The following is a 14,939-nucleotide window of genomic DNA, read 5'->3' on the forward strand; positions in this document are numbered from 1 at the left end:
AAAACAGAATTTTAGGTTGTATCTATAGAAATATTGAATACATGTCTAAAGAGGTTATAATTTCATTGTACAGTTCACTGGTTAGGCCACATTTGGAGTATTGTGTTCAGTCTTGGGCTTCTTACCTCAGGAAGGACATTGAATTGTTGGAAAGTGTTCAGAGAAGGGTTACCCGAATGGTGCCTGGGATGGAGGGGTTGTGATAGGAAGAGAGGTTGAAATCTCTCAATTTTTTTTATTTTTTTTTTGTGCGTGGAAAAAAGAAGAGTTAGAATGGATCTGATTGAGGTGTTTAAGATTGAAAAGGGAACTGATAGCGTTGATGTATCATCTTTTTTTCGTATTTAACAGTGAGAATAATATGATTAGGGGACATAAGTGTAAAATTTGGCAGGATAGGAGTTATCTTCAGCTAAGACAGTTTTATTTTTCTAACAGGGTTGTTGGCTTTTGGAATGAGTTGCCTTCGGATGTTATGGAGGCAGTAAGTTTATGTGAGTTTAAGAGAAAGTTTGATAAGTATATGAAGGAAAAAGGCTGGCTTTAAGAATTTTTTTTTATTAATAGTTTTAGTTTAGTTTGGAGGATGGAACGGCTGAGATGGACTAATAGGTACCATGTTATCCCAAAACATTATGTCATGTCAAGTTAAACGGATTCTGTTTTGTATTGTTTGTTTGTAGTTAAACACAAAGCTATACAACGGGCTATCTGTGCTCTGTTCACCACAGGTATCTAAACCTGATTTCAAGCGTTGTAAGTCTGTAGATATATCGCTGTGCCACTGGGAGGCTGTTTTGTCTTTGTTGTTTTTATCTAATCACCGCTGCTAAGTAAGACTAGTTCCAATAATATTTTACATCAGCCTTTGATGGTGTTATTTTGTTCTAACTCTAAACGTACATAGACCTTTTTTGTTTTGTTTTCTTAATCAATACCAGTCCAGCTTTTGTGAAGTTTTTGGTAAAAGTGTAAAATCGAAACATCATGTTTTTTGATAGTGTGGTATTTTCACAAAAATAAAATGTTCGTTAACATTTATTTAATTTAGTTGCAATAAAAATAGTGAATATAAAAAATTTAGACAAATGGTTCACAAATGAAAACGAATTTTTTGAGTAAATAAGACAAAACAATTTGGAAAGTGAACGTCTATATTGACAAATACTTTGGCGATTTTGTATCTTTCTGGTTGAGTTTCTGTACAAATGACTACTAGATAAGAAGATGAACTTCACTGGACGAACACCAAACATATTCTGATAACTTTACTGGACGAACACTAAGCCTATTCTGATAACTTTACTGAAAGAACACCAAGCCTATATTTTTCAAGTGAAGTTATCAGAATAGGCTTGGTGTTCATTCAGTGAACTTATCAGGATGAGGTTGATATTTATCCATTGACGTTCGTCTTCTTGTTTGATAGCCAATTATACAGAAACCCAACCTGAATTCGAACCCGTTACTAGCAGATTGCGAGTCGAGCGCCCTAACCACCAGACCATGCCAAGCTACAACTATGCTAAACGAGTCTTAATGAACACCTTATTTTTGTACATTAGCAACTTACCTGTTAGGTTCAGTTCACTTGAAAATAATGTACACAGAAGCTGTTTTTATGTGGTTTAACCCTGGGTAGGTAATGAAGTTGTTGCTTCGTGTTTGGAGACTTTAGAACCAGTAGGACTTTTTTAACTGGCTCATTTCTGGTGAGTTGGTTCAGAGATAGCGTGATGGAGTATTCAGTAAAACTCCTCATCTGGACATCTAGTTTTTCATGCTGATTGGGCAGTCAGGATAGATAAGATATTCTGACTTGTTAAGTGAAAAACAATATATCCAACTAGGATAAGAAATTGGACACTTACAGCGATAGTTAGAATTGAAAACGTCATGTCTTATAGGTCAGAAATACTGCCAAACAACGCAGGGTTAGGGTCATGTCCTGGTTGACTACAACTGAATTATACTTAGAAAAATTGTAAAACAAGGTGTCAACAAATGAAACATAGTAGGTGTCGTTGCCTCTGCAATGGTGCAGCAATTACCCTAAGCCAAAAGAAATGTTTTCTTAACACGTGTAAATGTGCCAGTTCAACTCAGGTTTCTTAATGGAGTAACAACACCTTACTCGATCACCGGGATCTTCCTCTGCCATTGACTGATGACAGAAGTTACTACAAGCTAGCATGTTTACCTGATTACATGCACGTGAGGTCTTCAACCATTGTCTAGTTGCTGGGACAAAGTTCTAATTTGAACGCTGAAAAGTGGGTGTGAAACTGCTGGTACCAAAGTCATAAGCCAGCAGTTAAAACTTTGGTCAGTGAAATCACTAGTACTGGCTACATTCACGTGACTAGGAAGGCCGATCAGTGAAATGCAGATCACGGCTTTAATTTGCTCCTATAACAGGGTGCGTGTTTTCATAGCAAAGCCACTTCGCGCTATCTGCTGTGTCCACCGAGGGGAATCGAACCTCTGATTGTAGTTTTGTAAATCCGTAGACAGATTTCTATAACAGACTTCATAATAACTTGAAGAAAACTAAGTAACACCATACATGGTTACTCGTATTAAACGCCACACTAATGCACGTTTTAAGCTGTATTTTTTTACAATAAATAAATATTGAAAACATCATCAACAAAAATTTAGGTTTATGAATACTTCACTCTCAAGAATTTTGCATATTGCCATCCAAACCAATGATAACATTGGGTACGTCATGTTTTCCTTTGATACAAACCTATAATCAACTGTTTCATTTTATTCCAATAAATTTGTAAATATCTGAGTATTTCAATTCTATCGAAATTGACATATTCATAAATTTATTTATAATGAATAACATGTGTTTAAACCAATTGAATAATAGTGTGTTATTAATCCTTGCTCTATTTCTGATTTGTAAGTGACTCGTATAAAATTGATGAAGTGTTGTTGTCCATACAGTTTGAGAAAACAACTAGCGTTTCGATGTGGCCCTTTACTCATCGCTTTGACAAGGAAAAAAAAACAATTAAGAACTAAATAAATAATCAGCTAATCTACTATTGTGTATGTTGTATCCCTGTCTTGTATTTGGGTGAAAACCCTTCGTCGGTACTGGATATAGCAGATACAGTGTGGTTGAATTGTACTCTTGGTAAATAGATATTCGTGTACATAATATAAAAGAAGTGTGAAACGTTAAATAAATGTCCAGGTTGAAGAACGACTAATGCAGCGAGCATCGTTTACTCTGCTCACCCGTAATCTCTTACTGTATCACCCAACTCTGTTGTCATCACAGTGTTCATTAGAAATAAGACTTTTCAAGTGGAACTCACGAAACGTGGATCAACAATGATACAGCATATAGCAACGTACACACAAAACTATTACAATACGAAGAAGTAAATTAAATTAATTCACTTATTTAACTCCTAACTTCTGTTGCGACACTCACTGCTATTGTGCTGCTATCTGTGGGGAAATAGACGCACTAAACCCAGTATCACAAAATAAAAACGGGTGAAATCCAGAAAGAGATTATGCTGTTTTTAAGTTGTTTGCCACATAAACAGTTGCCAAAAGTTCACCGTCAAAATCTGCTCGAATACTCAGAAAGTAAGAGTTGGCTTTCCTTTTGGCTTTTAGATATATTAGATGTATAAGCGGTTATTGTCATACATACCATCAAATTTCGTAATTGAATAAAGTTGTTTAAACATTTGTTTAACAACAAGTAAAAGCTTGGAATTGTCTATTCTTTCATTGGGGGTGTGTTTGTGAGCCAGACAAAAGTTTCGGAGAATTCCACTCTTCAGCAGTGACCCTGGACATTACCACCAATGAAAGTTCAAACCAAACCAAGCTTTTATAGTAGTGAGGTATCGAGAATCGATACCTAATTTTCTGATTATTTTTTGTAATGACATCAACTATTTTAGCCGTTATGACTGGGTTCTTCCGTGTTACCTATATTTACAGAACCACCTTCACTCAGGAACTTGAAATGTAAGGATTTTTAAGTCGTTAGATTCATAGCTAGCCAGACTGTGTTGGTCGTTGACCTCACATATATAACCTAAAGATCTCACAGCAATAACTTATTGACCTCACAGCTATAACCTATTGACCTCAAAGATATAATCTAATTATCAATATAGATCCCTGAGGGTCGCGGGTTCGAATCCTCGTCCCACCAAACATGCTCGCCCTTTCAGCCGTGGATGCGTTATAATGTCAATCCCACTATTCATTGGTAACAGAGTAGCCCAAGAGTTGGCGGTGGGTGGCGATGAGTAGCTGCCTTTCCTCTAGTCTTTCAGTGTTAAAGGAACAAGGTGAATTTCAGGTAGCTTGCTCTACAGAATCACCACTCTATAGAGAGTACAGATGATTCTTTTTTAAAGAAAAACTACCATACGTTTTATTTCTTGGTGAAAATAACCCCTGTTTTCAGTTTCCGAGATTATTGTTTGAATTTATGCACAAAGCTACACAATTGGCTATCTGTGCTGTGCCCACCACGGGTATCGAAACCGCAGACATACCGCTGTGCCACTGGGGGGCTTCTTTAAGTGAAAGCTTGTTACGTTCTTTTGGACTTAGCTGGAATCATCCAAGTGTGTTGGTATAAGTAAGTCTCCACTTGTTGCCTTTTATTCTTGATTTACCACTTTTCTTTGTGTGCAAGTTGGTCAACGACAGCTGAAAAAAAACAAAACATTTTGTTGTTGTTTTATAATTTATGTACTGCATATTGGCGAGTGTCCGTATGTCACAAGTTAACCGGAATTATGATTGTACGTTTCTATTTGATAATATAGCAGTGTTTATAAAGAATGAACACGTATTGTCCACCCCTCCAGCTAGGTAATGCATTAACAATGTAGGAGTGATTTTGGTTTAGTTGAAATGTTTTGGGTGTTTAAGTCAATTAAGGTTAAATATATAAAAAAAATCCCTTTGTGTTAACTGAATTATGAACTTAGTTCGCTTCTAAAAACTGTATAGAATACAATGCTAATTAAAATTGTTTGTTTTTTCTAACTAATATCAGCTCGGGCATGTTTGTTGCATGTTACATATTTCATTGTCTATATTTCATCTTTCCTTAGCCTGCAAGCGAAAGGAAGAAGCTCCTCAACAGAAGAACCATAGCCAACCCAAGAAGCCACGTCTTGTCTTTACCGACCTCCAGCGGCGGACGCTACAAGCTATCTTCAAGGAGACCAAGCGACCTTCGAAAGAGATGCAGATCACCATAGGGCAACAACTGGGGCTCGATCTAACCACGGTGGGGAACTTCTTCATGAACGCCAGGCGGCGCTCTCAAGACAAGTGGACGGAAGAAGAAAAACCTCAACCACAAGATAGCGCTGGAGTCAGCAGTATCAATGTGTCTTGTGTGACAGTCATCAGTAGCAGCGCCCCCTCGCCAATGTCGCCTTCAACAAGTTCTACTTCACCAACTCTTTCAACAATTTCAGTCGGTAATTTAACAACATCCTAATTCTGCTCATGCATGCAGCGCCATCTAACGTCAAGTGTTTCCATCGTGCAAGAAGACATTCTTTGTGATACACCGAACAGTCTGAATGGAGACTGGTGATGTGATTGGTTATTACTTATTACCGCCTGTTGATTTTTGACGTAAAAAATCAAGTACTTACCTTGTTAAGTTACAGCGTTGACGTCACAAACAATATTTTATCAAAGCTCAACAGTATATAGTCCTCTTTGCTGCGTCTTGACAGTCGTGAAATCATCTGCACCACGAGGATAGATATGCACTTTTGTAGCTTAGCTTTGTAGACTAAATGGTCGTGAAGAACGGGCAATAATGTGTGCATCACCATAATCGCACCAATGGATTTAATACTTAAAAAAATTAGATTTCATAATATATATATATTGATATAATTATTTTATAAAAGTATTTTACGTATTTTGTTACGTTGTTGAAGTGAATATTTCGTATCCTTTTTTTGTTGTTGTTTATAAAATTTGTTTGACAAAATCTCTATTAACTGCAATACAATTCCAATTTTCCACAAGAAGAAAAAAAAATTACATTCCATTATTTGATCTGGTGTTAATAAGAGTGATATTTGTGAAATAAGTAACATACGATTTATTTAATTATTTATATTTGTAAATATTTATTAAACTATCTAGGTTGAATAAGTATTCAAGTAATCATGCAGTAAAATGTCACATCTATAAAGCAAAACATCACATGTAAGTTAGTTTCATTCAGGACAAAAAGATATATGGGTACAAAATGCATGTTTCTAACTCTCTCTATGTGGTTTACAAAACTTTGTTAGCTGTTTCTATCAGCAAAGTCATCTCAAGTTAACCTGTGTATGATGAAAAGATCCTTGGCTAGGAAGTGTTTAATACTCAGACATTCCTGTTAAATTAGTGAGTGTCGTATTATAGACAGATTGAGGAAGCTGTTGGTCAGCATTTGACCTATACTGATGACCACCAAAGTAAGAACCAATCAGAATCAGGTTAAAGGCACATGTGATATCGATTTAATTTGCACGTTTGTAGTGAGGAGTAGATGTGAAAATGTTAGCACTATTACATTATTAACTAATGTATTAAGTATTAATTATATTTAATACAAGAGTTAAGGTGTGGAAAACCACTTTTTCTTATATGTACGTATAATTATATAGTTAAATAAAATAAAAGTACATACAGTTTCCACAAACCACCCTCCAAGAAACAGATGCACGAATTTAATCATTATTAGCGGAGTGTTCAATTTGCAATATGGTTAAACATTATTAAGATACAAACTATTCTTCCTGCGCAGTTTTTACTAGTGTCACGAAGGTTAACGTGAACCATTTTTCTACTCATAAAGTGTCAGTTCGTTCATTCACTTTTGTTCTGATTTCAGTACCTTACCCGTGTTGAGTTTTACGTTTAATATACTTTTATATTTCAGCATGTGTATAATATTAAATAATTTATTTTTAACTATGTGGTATGGTCTTTTGCATACCAAACGTTGTTATTTAAAATGTGTTTGTGTGGACAGATCAAACGTGTGTAAGTATATCCCGTTTCTCTGTAATCAAGGTCTGTTTTTAACACGTCCCTCAGGAGCCAAGGGATGTCTTTACAATACAATTTGTTGAATATTAAAAGTAAGTTCAATCCGGAAACTTCCAAAGAGCGTATCTTTTCCGGACAACTTCGAGACAAGTTTTCATTTGTTAATTGATAAATATTTAAGTGAAATACAGCATCCTCAAGTCTCCATACTAGCTAGTACTAAGGTCTACCCGCTGGGAGTAAATTCAGTATATATCAATAAATCCACATTCTCAGCATCATTAAGTAAGCAATTGCCCACCTCTTATGCTTCTACTATCACCTTTTTATGTTTAGCTTTCAATTGAGATCCGAACGATTTCACCTGCGATTCGGTAGGGAAGGTCGAAGCATCACGATAGTCAGCAGTAGGATGAGCAGACAGGAACATTTTGAAAGCAGCTACAGGCATAATATTCTACACGGCTTGCTGCACAAAATCTACCAAGGTGGTTCTAAACCGTTCCTGAAAACCTCTGCTTGTCGTTTGGAGACTTCCATCCTTGTTGTACTTGGCCGTTAAACTCTTGATGCGCTGACGGACTTCATTCACTTTACCACTTCAAATCACTTTTCGCAGCCCTAACGCTAAAAGAGTGCGGGACATGCTTTCTTTTTAGCCAATAAAAATGTCCAAAAATTTCAGTTCAAATTAAGAAAAAACCGAATTGGGTAGTTTTTATTTTCAACAAAAATGTCCCCACTGGCTTGTGAGGAGCCTGTTAAAGACTGTTTTAATAGCGAAAAACATACGATTGATATAAGTTATCACGTCCATCTACAAATACATCACTTGGGAACAAGCAACGTCATTGTCAGGAGGATGTCAAAATTTCAAGTTCGTAGCTCTAGGGGAGAATCTGTAATTTTATTGTGTAGTGTAAACTAGTTCTTAAGTTTTTCCTGTTTCGTTTTTCTTATCGTATAACAATGTTTCAGTTTGAGAGCTAATGTGTTAGTTCAATATGTTACTATACAGTGTGTGCATTTAAGGTCTTTAGAATTATAATGTGGAATTAAAATTGGACACATTTTGTTCTAGATTTCCATGAAAGGTCACGTGAAATATGAAGATCTTCGTCCAAACGTTTAAGTTTAATTTTTGTTTATTACTGGCTCTTCATGTAAAAGACTATTCTTATCCTTTTACTCTTTCAAGTTGTGGGATTAAGTTCCAAACTTCGATATTTTTTACTGCATCACGTAAAATAATCGCCTCTGTAAACGCCCAGAATAATGATACTTTCTCCTAGATTTTAAACCTATAATAGACCTTATGTGGAACATGGGCTAAATGTTGAAGACAAACTCCTAGGCTCGGGTGTGGTCATTCGTAATTTATAACTGCTGACCGGAGGGAGGTCAGTCAGAAGTACTCATCGCCCATAAGGCCATTCTTAACGAAATAGTGTTAATGGCTGTCTTAGTTATAACGTCCCCACAGCCGAAAATGCAGAGCTTGTTCAGATCAAATATTGGACCACGCGATCCGCAGCCCGGAACCTACTACCAGGTTTTTCTACTACTACGTCCGGCTTTTCTCTCAGATAGAGACGGTTGTACTTGAAACAAACCTACTACCAGGTTACGTCCGGTTTTTCTCCGAGATAGAGACGGTTGTACTTGAAACAAACCTACTACCAGGTTACGTCCGGTTTTTCTCCGAGATAGAGACGGTTGTACTTGAAACAAACTCAATATCCACATACATTATGAAACGCTAGAATATGAATTTAAAATACAATAAAATCAGTCAGTACCTTAAGCATGAATGACTTAAGCACATAAAGGATTTGAATTACATCCACGCGTCTCTCGTGTTAACACTTACTGACATAAAGCAGTTGGCTTAATAACGTATAAACATGCCAGTAACATGCTTAATCTTTGGGATTATTGTGTGTGAAGAATAACGTGTAAATTACGCGCACTAATAGAGGGTTCAACACTCTGACGTCAGGTAATGTTAACTCACCGATACACGCATTTAAAACAGGCTTGTGACAATTAGTGTTAGCATAGGTTGACTGTGATGTAATTATAAAACTAATACACGTTTATAAGTAAAATACACAATGTATCTAGTACTATAATAAAGTAGACTTTTTATCGTAAAAAAAGAGCGTCTACAGACATTTTAAATGTCAAATGATTAATAAATGATATTGAAAAGTTGAAGTATATTTGTGGTAATTATAGTAATTTAGGCTGTTCGACCACCAACAGCTACAACTGTTTAGTAACTCTTGTTTCATCCAGTTCAGTTTATCAGCTGGAGATAAACGTTTCTCCATTGAGCCCCTACGTTTCACCATTTGTGGGATAGTGTTAGACATTTAGAAAATGTGTGTATTATATTTACTATTTATTGAAAATACTGCTGACTTTTAGCTTTTTGATATTGTCGACGACTGTTTAAGAGGTCTATGAACTGACTGTTGACATTAATGAGGTCAATGGAGAGTCACACCATACATAATAGGGGTGCGTATCTCGTCATAGTAGTCGATACGATGCGTTTCTAGATACAGAAGTTTTACCAACGGTTTGTTACAATGTTTGACAGTCTTGTCTGTAATTTATTATCTATATTACTAATAACATTGTCTTATTTAAGTACTTCACACTTCACCAGTGGTTTTTCAAATTCTCAGGTTTGATCAACTAAATGACAGAGAAGTAAAATAACAAAGTTAATATCTGTCTATCTATTTTGTTATTGTTAATTTGTTACGTTACTTTGCACGTAATGTTTTTGATAAATGAAGACAACGTTTAGTACTCAATACTCATCTTCCTTTATTGAATCATTAATTTTTAGCAAAAATACTTTATTAGAAATTCTGATTTTTTCTGTACAAAAGACTTGTGATGTTTACTGAAATCTTGTCGAATTTTGTGAAGATACATATATTGTATCGTATCACGACTTCACGATACGATACTTGTATCGTATCGCTGTATCGCAATACCTTTAATACATACAGTGGCTGTATATTCCTTGATATATGGTTTCCGAATAAGTGACTATTACCCTAGCGAGAGAAACATTTAAGTTCTACTGAATATTCACACCGTCTTATTCACGCGATACGTTATCAATTCGGAGGCTGTTATATATTTTTATAAACTAGTCAGTGTTACTGTCAATCCCAAATTCTAATCATAACCATTCTTAAAGCAATATCTTTCTATGTTCTTGTGTGTTTTCATGCATATTGTCTGCTGTCACTGTGTTGTAATAACAATAACAACAAAAAAAAGGTAGCGACTGTAGCGACATGTGTGTCTTAGTTAGGAAGTTATAGAAAACATTGAATGTAATATACACCTCACAGTGTTTGATTACTTGTAAAAATGTACAACGGATTCGGACATTCTTTGGATAACGTACTTTTATTCAATAACCTTAAAATGTAACATGCCAGTTTGATGTGACTCAAACCTGTTTCTTAAAATGTAAGTGTGCCGCAACTTTGATTTGACTTCAAACCTGTTTCTTAAAATGTAGGTGTGCCGCAACTTTGATGTGACTTCAAACCTGTTTCTTAAAATGTAAGTGTGCAGCAACTTTGATGTGACTTCAAACCTGTTTCTTAAAATGTAAGTGGGCAGCAAGTTTTATGTGACTCAAACCTGTTTCTTAAAATGTAAGTGTGAAGCAACCTTGATGTGACTTCAAACCTGTTTCTTCAAATGTAAGTGTGCAGCAATTTTGATGTGACTCAAACCTGTTTCTTTGTGGATATCTTGATTAAAATAAACTGATAAACCCTGACAGACTGAAGTATTTTACACTGTATGATATATTATGATTATTTGACACAAACGTGTTTCTTTGTGGAAACCTTGATCTGATTAACTGATAAACCAAGACTGAATGACGCAGTATTTTAATATATGGTAAATTATGATTGTTCAACACAAACACTTTTTTTAATGGAAATCAGGATCCGTTTAAAATGGTAATGAAAAACTGCCACTGTATATATATTTTTCTAACTTATGGTACACTAGGACTCTTAAGCTAAAGCTTTCTGACAATCTTCATCACATTATGCTGTCTTATGTTCGACATGGTAGGTGTAATAAAATTGGAATATCAGTTCGGGTAAAGTAGAACTGCTTTATCCTTAGTACGGACTTTTTAAGTCTTAAGTTAGTTTAACAGACTATTCTGTTGTTGGAGGAGAACCAGTAACTAATTAACTCATCAGAAGATCGAGGGTTATCCCTATGAGCTCATAGCTTTTTCTGTTTGTAATTAAAGTGTTACGTTTCTAGCCCATGACGTCACAACCTTCAGCGACTTAAGTTCCGTGACAGGTGTTCGTTGTATATACAAAGGTTGAAAGATCTTAGTTTTACGTAATTTTCCCTCGTTTCTAATTGGCGATAAATCGTCACAGAAAATAAGAAAACAAAAGGCTATTATTTCAGAATTAAATAATGCATTTTAAATGCTATTGTATTATGCACTAACATTATTATTTTTTTATGTTTATTCAAAATGTCTAAAAAGAAATTGTTAGGGAACTTTCATCCCCTAGTTTTCAATATTTCTTCTTTTCGTTAGAGATAATACGGGTATTGCACCTAGCAGTGTTAGCTCGTAACTTTTGTCAGTGTAAATTAAAATCTACTGTATACCAAGTTTTCTTTGCTAGAGTTAATAGGTATTAGTTTTCCTGTAAGTTTAACAAAAATACTCAACGTTGACGTGTATAATTATTAGTCTCTGTAGAAAATACTTGTTGATTGTATAACTTATCTAAACCGCTGGTCCGAGATTATACAGTGTCACGTGTAACATTATTTCAGTACAATTCATCATTTTAAATGTTACATTAAGTTGGTGTTATGGAAATAGAAAATGTTTAACTTATTACTGTGTTCTGCTCTCTCAGGAGGCGACTTGAAGGTGTTAAGGATACGAAAATTCCAAGTTATCAAATAATTTGGATTTACCAGAGTTGTTGTCCACTAACACAGTGCTCTTCGCTCAACCCTGTTTGATTCGTTCCTGTACTACTCTACTGATACTTAAGCTGTTCTTTATTCACCATTGTTTTTATTCTTCACTGCACTACTCTAATGATACTTAAGTTGTTCTTTACTCATCCTAGTTTTCATTCTTCACTGTACTACTCTAATGATACTTAAGTTGTTCTTTATTCACCCTAGTTTTCATTCTTCACTGCACTACTCTATTGATACTTAAGTTGTTCTTTATTCACCCTAGTTTTCATTCTTCACTGCACTACTCTATTGATACTTAAGTTGTTCTTTATTCACCCTAGTTTTCATTCTTCCCTGCACTACTCTATTGATACTTAAGTTGTTCTTTATTCACCCTAGTTTTCATTCTTCACTGCACTACTCTAATGATACTTAAGTTGTTCTTTATTCACCCTAGTTTTCATTCTTCCCTGCACTACTCTAATGATACTTAAGTTGTTCTTTATTCACCCTAGTTTTCATTCTTCACTGCACTACTCTAATGATACTTAAGTTACTATGTAATACTTCCTGAGAGTGTAGACAGCAATGTTCTTTATAAATCCTGTTGTTAGCACATGGTTCATGCTGATCATTATGCAAGATGAAATACAAAACTGTGACTCACACGTGTTCTCTGTACTGTAGTTTATGTCAGGCATGCATTGTGTTCAGCTAGTTGACAAATCCGATAAAAACTCTACTAGTGAAATTTATGTGATGAGGTCACTAAAGAAATAAACATTAGCATCTTGACTGTCGTCTTTGTGGTTTCTTCTGTTTAAACACATCTGATACACCAAAACCATAACTCTTGAAATTAGCCTTCCCATACTGGTTTAAATAACGGTTTTTAACACCAGTACCTCACTCTAGATTAATTCGTCTTTGTAGACTGTGATAAATGGGGAGTCGGAGTTCTTAAGAAGTGTTTTACGAATATTTAGTTAGGATAGTAAAGCACTCACCACAATATTTAGTTAGGATAGTAAAGCACTCACCACAATATTTAGTTAGGATAGTAAAGCACTCACCACAATATTTAGTTAGGATAGTAAAGCACTCACCACAATATTTGGTTAAGATGGTAAAGCACTCACTAGAATCGCTTCATGTATCATATTCAGTTACAAAACATATAGATATTAAACTGCTTCAGATTTATCTCTCTAGTGTTCTACAACATATATTATACTACTAGAGATATATTTAACCATATCTATTAAACACTAAACACCTAAAAGCAATACTTTTTTTTTTGGGGGGGGGGGTTGGTATTTCACGGGTGGATTAGAATTCCATGGTTGGCACTGCTTTTTGGGGGGTTGGTATTTCACGGGTGGATTAGAATTCCATGGTTGGCACTGCTTTTTTTGGGGGGTTGGTATTTCACGGGTGGATTAGAATTCCATGGTTGGCACTGCTTTTTGGGGGGTTGGTATTTCACGGGTGGATTAGAATTACATGGTTGGCACTGCTTTTTTGGGGGGTTGGTATTTCACGGGTGGATTAGAATTCCTTGGTTGGCACGTATATTTTAGATCTACGGGAGATCTAGGTTATAGGAGTCTTCTAAAATTCTCAGGAATTATGCGGACTTTAGGCTTATAGTTGCGGGTAAACTCCGCAACTTCTCGGGGAGAAAAGTCGATGATTGGTCCGTGGATTATAACTGGCGGTGTAGACATCGTCTTAATGGTTTCGACAACGATTTTAACAGTCTGAGGTTTCAAGTCCGTCGATTTCGATCGACCTACGATATCGATTCGAGACAACAAATGCTAGTAATAACTGGTGTAAAAATAAATATTAATAATAGATGTACAATTATATGCATATTACATAGCTTAAATGATGCGTAATATCTAATTAGAACTAAACTCAACCGTTTATAAATTTATAAACTTTAGTTTACTAATAGCTTTATTTGACATAATTGATAAAGAAAAGACAAGTTTCTCTTTTTGATTGAAAACAGAACCACGAATATAACAAGCAGCGTGTATATTTACAGATGAATGACAGAGAAAAACCACAAATATGATGAGCACTATGCTTACTTACAGACAAATAACACATAAAAATCTACAGATATGATGATCAGTTCGTTTATTTACAGATGAATAACACAGGTATAATAAGCAGCATGTTTATTTACAGATGGATAACACAGAAAATCTACAGATATGATGATCAGTTCGTTTATTTACAGATGAATAACACAGGTATAATAAGCAGTATGTTTATTCACAGATGGATAACACAGAAGATCTACAGATATGCTGATCAGCATGTTTATTCACAGATGGATAACACAGAAGATTCACAGATATGATGATCAGCATGTCTATTCACAGCTCAATAACAAAACTACATTTGAACGTTTCGGAATCAGCATAGTTTTTTTTTCAGCGTAAAACTCTTCAATCATAAGAGTTTAAATAATTCATAGACAAAAAAAAAAACTACAAGATAAGGCAGATAATAAAATGGTCCTTGAAATGAGTGAACAGAAAATAAAAACAAAAGTTTTAAACTTATCATATCAATTTCCCTCTATCTTAAACTTGAAATCATGTTTAAGACGTCCATTTCATAACGATTTCTTTATCGTTAAACACAGTATAAGAGTGTTTATATTGTTACGACAACGGAAGTCACGTGACGCTGGTAACACGTAATGAGATTCTCGAAGGATCATGAACTTTCCTGGCAACTCTAGTCTGTTCCAGACGCCCTCTTTTTTTTAGAAATATAAGCCTGGCAAATAAAGCGAGGAGAAGAATTGCATAGATAGAGAGATTGAAGATAAAGATAATCGAGTCAAGCCGTAA

At 35.2% G+C, this 14,939-nt stretch overlaps 2 protein-coding genes across 3 annotated transcripts in view; one reads left to right on the forward strand and one right to left on the reverse strand.

Moving 5' to 3' along the window:
• LOC106462166 (hepatocyte nuclear factor 6-like) overlaps positions 1 to 5,875 on the forward strand; it is a 62,144-nt gene extending 56,269 nt beyond the window's left edge. The window contains exon 2 of the mRNA XM_022389348.1: positions 5,112 to 5,875. Coding sequence (XP_022245056.1) covers positions 5,112 to 5,506 — 395 coding nt within the window. The 3' untranslated portion in view covers positions 5,507 to 5,875. The remainder of the gene's footprint in view (positions 1 to 5,111) is intronic.
• A 4,501-nt stretch (positions 5,876 to 10,376) lies between these two features.
• LOC106462169 (MOB kinase activator-like 3) overlaps positions 10,377 to 14,939 on the reverse strand; it is a 75,128-nt gene continuing 70,565 nt past the window's right edge. Inside the window, exons 7-8 of one of the 2 annotated variants that reach the window (XR_002611176.1) lie at positions 10,649 to 13,858; positions 10,377 to 10,552 (exon numbers count right to left, since the gene is read on the reverse strand). Coding sequence is in view for 1 of the 2 variants with exons in the window: in XM_022389349.1 (XP_022245057.1) it covers positions 13,835 to 13,858 (24 nt within the window). In the remaining variant the exon portion in view is untranslated. Of the gene's footprint in view, positions 13,859 to 14,939 lie in introns of both variants that reach the window. The other variant, XM_022389349.1, reaches the window with a different exon arrangement.

This window comes from Limulus polyphemus, unplaced genomic scaffold (assembly GCF_000517525.1).
Source record: "Limulus polyphemus unplaced genomic scaffold, Limulus_polyphemus-2.1.2 Scaffold1108, whole genome shotgun sequence".
In the NCBI taxonomy this organism is placed as follows: Eukaryota; Metazoa; Arthropoda; class Merostomata; order Xiphosura; family Limulidae; genus Limulus; species Limulus polyphemus.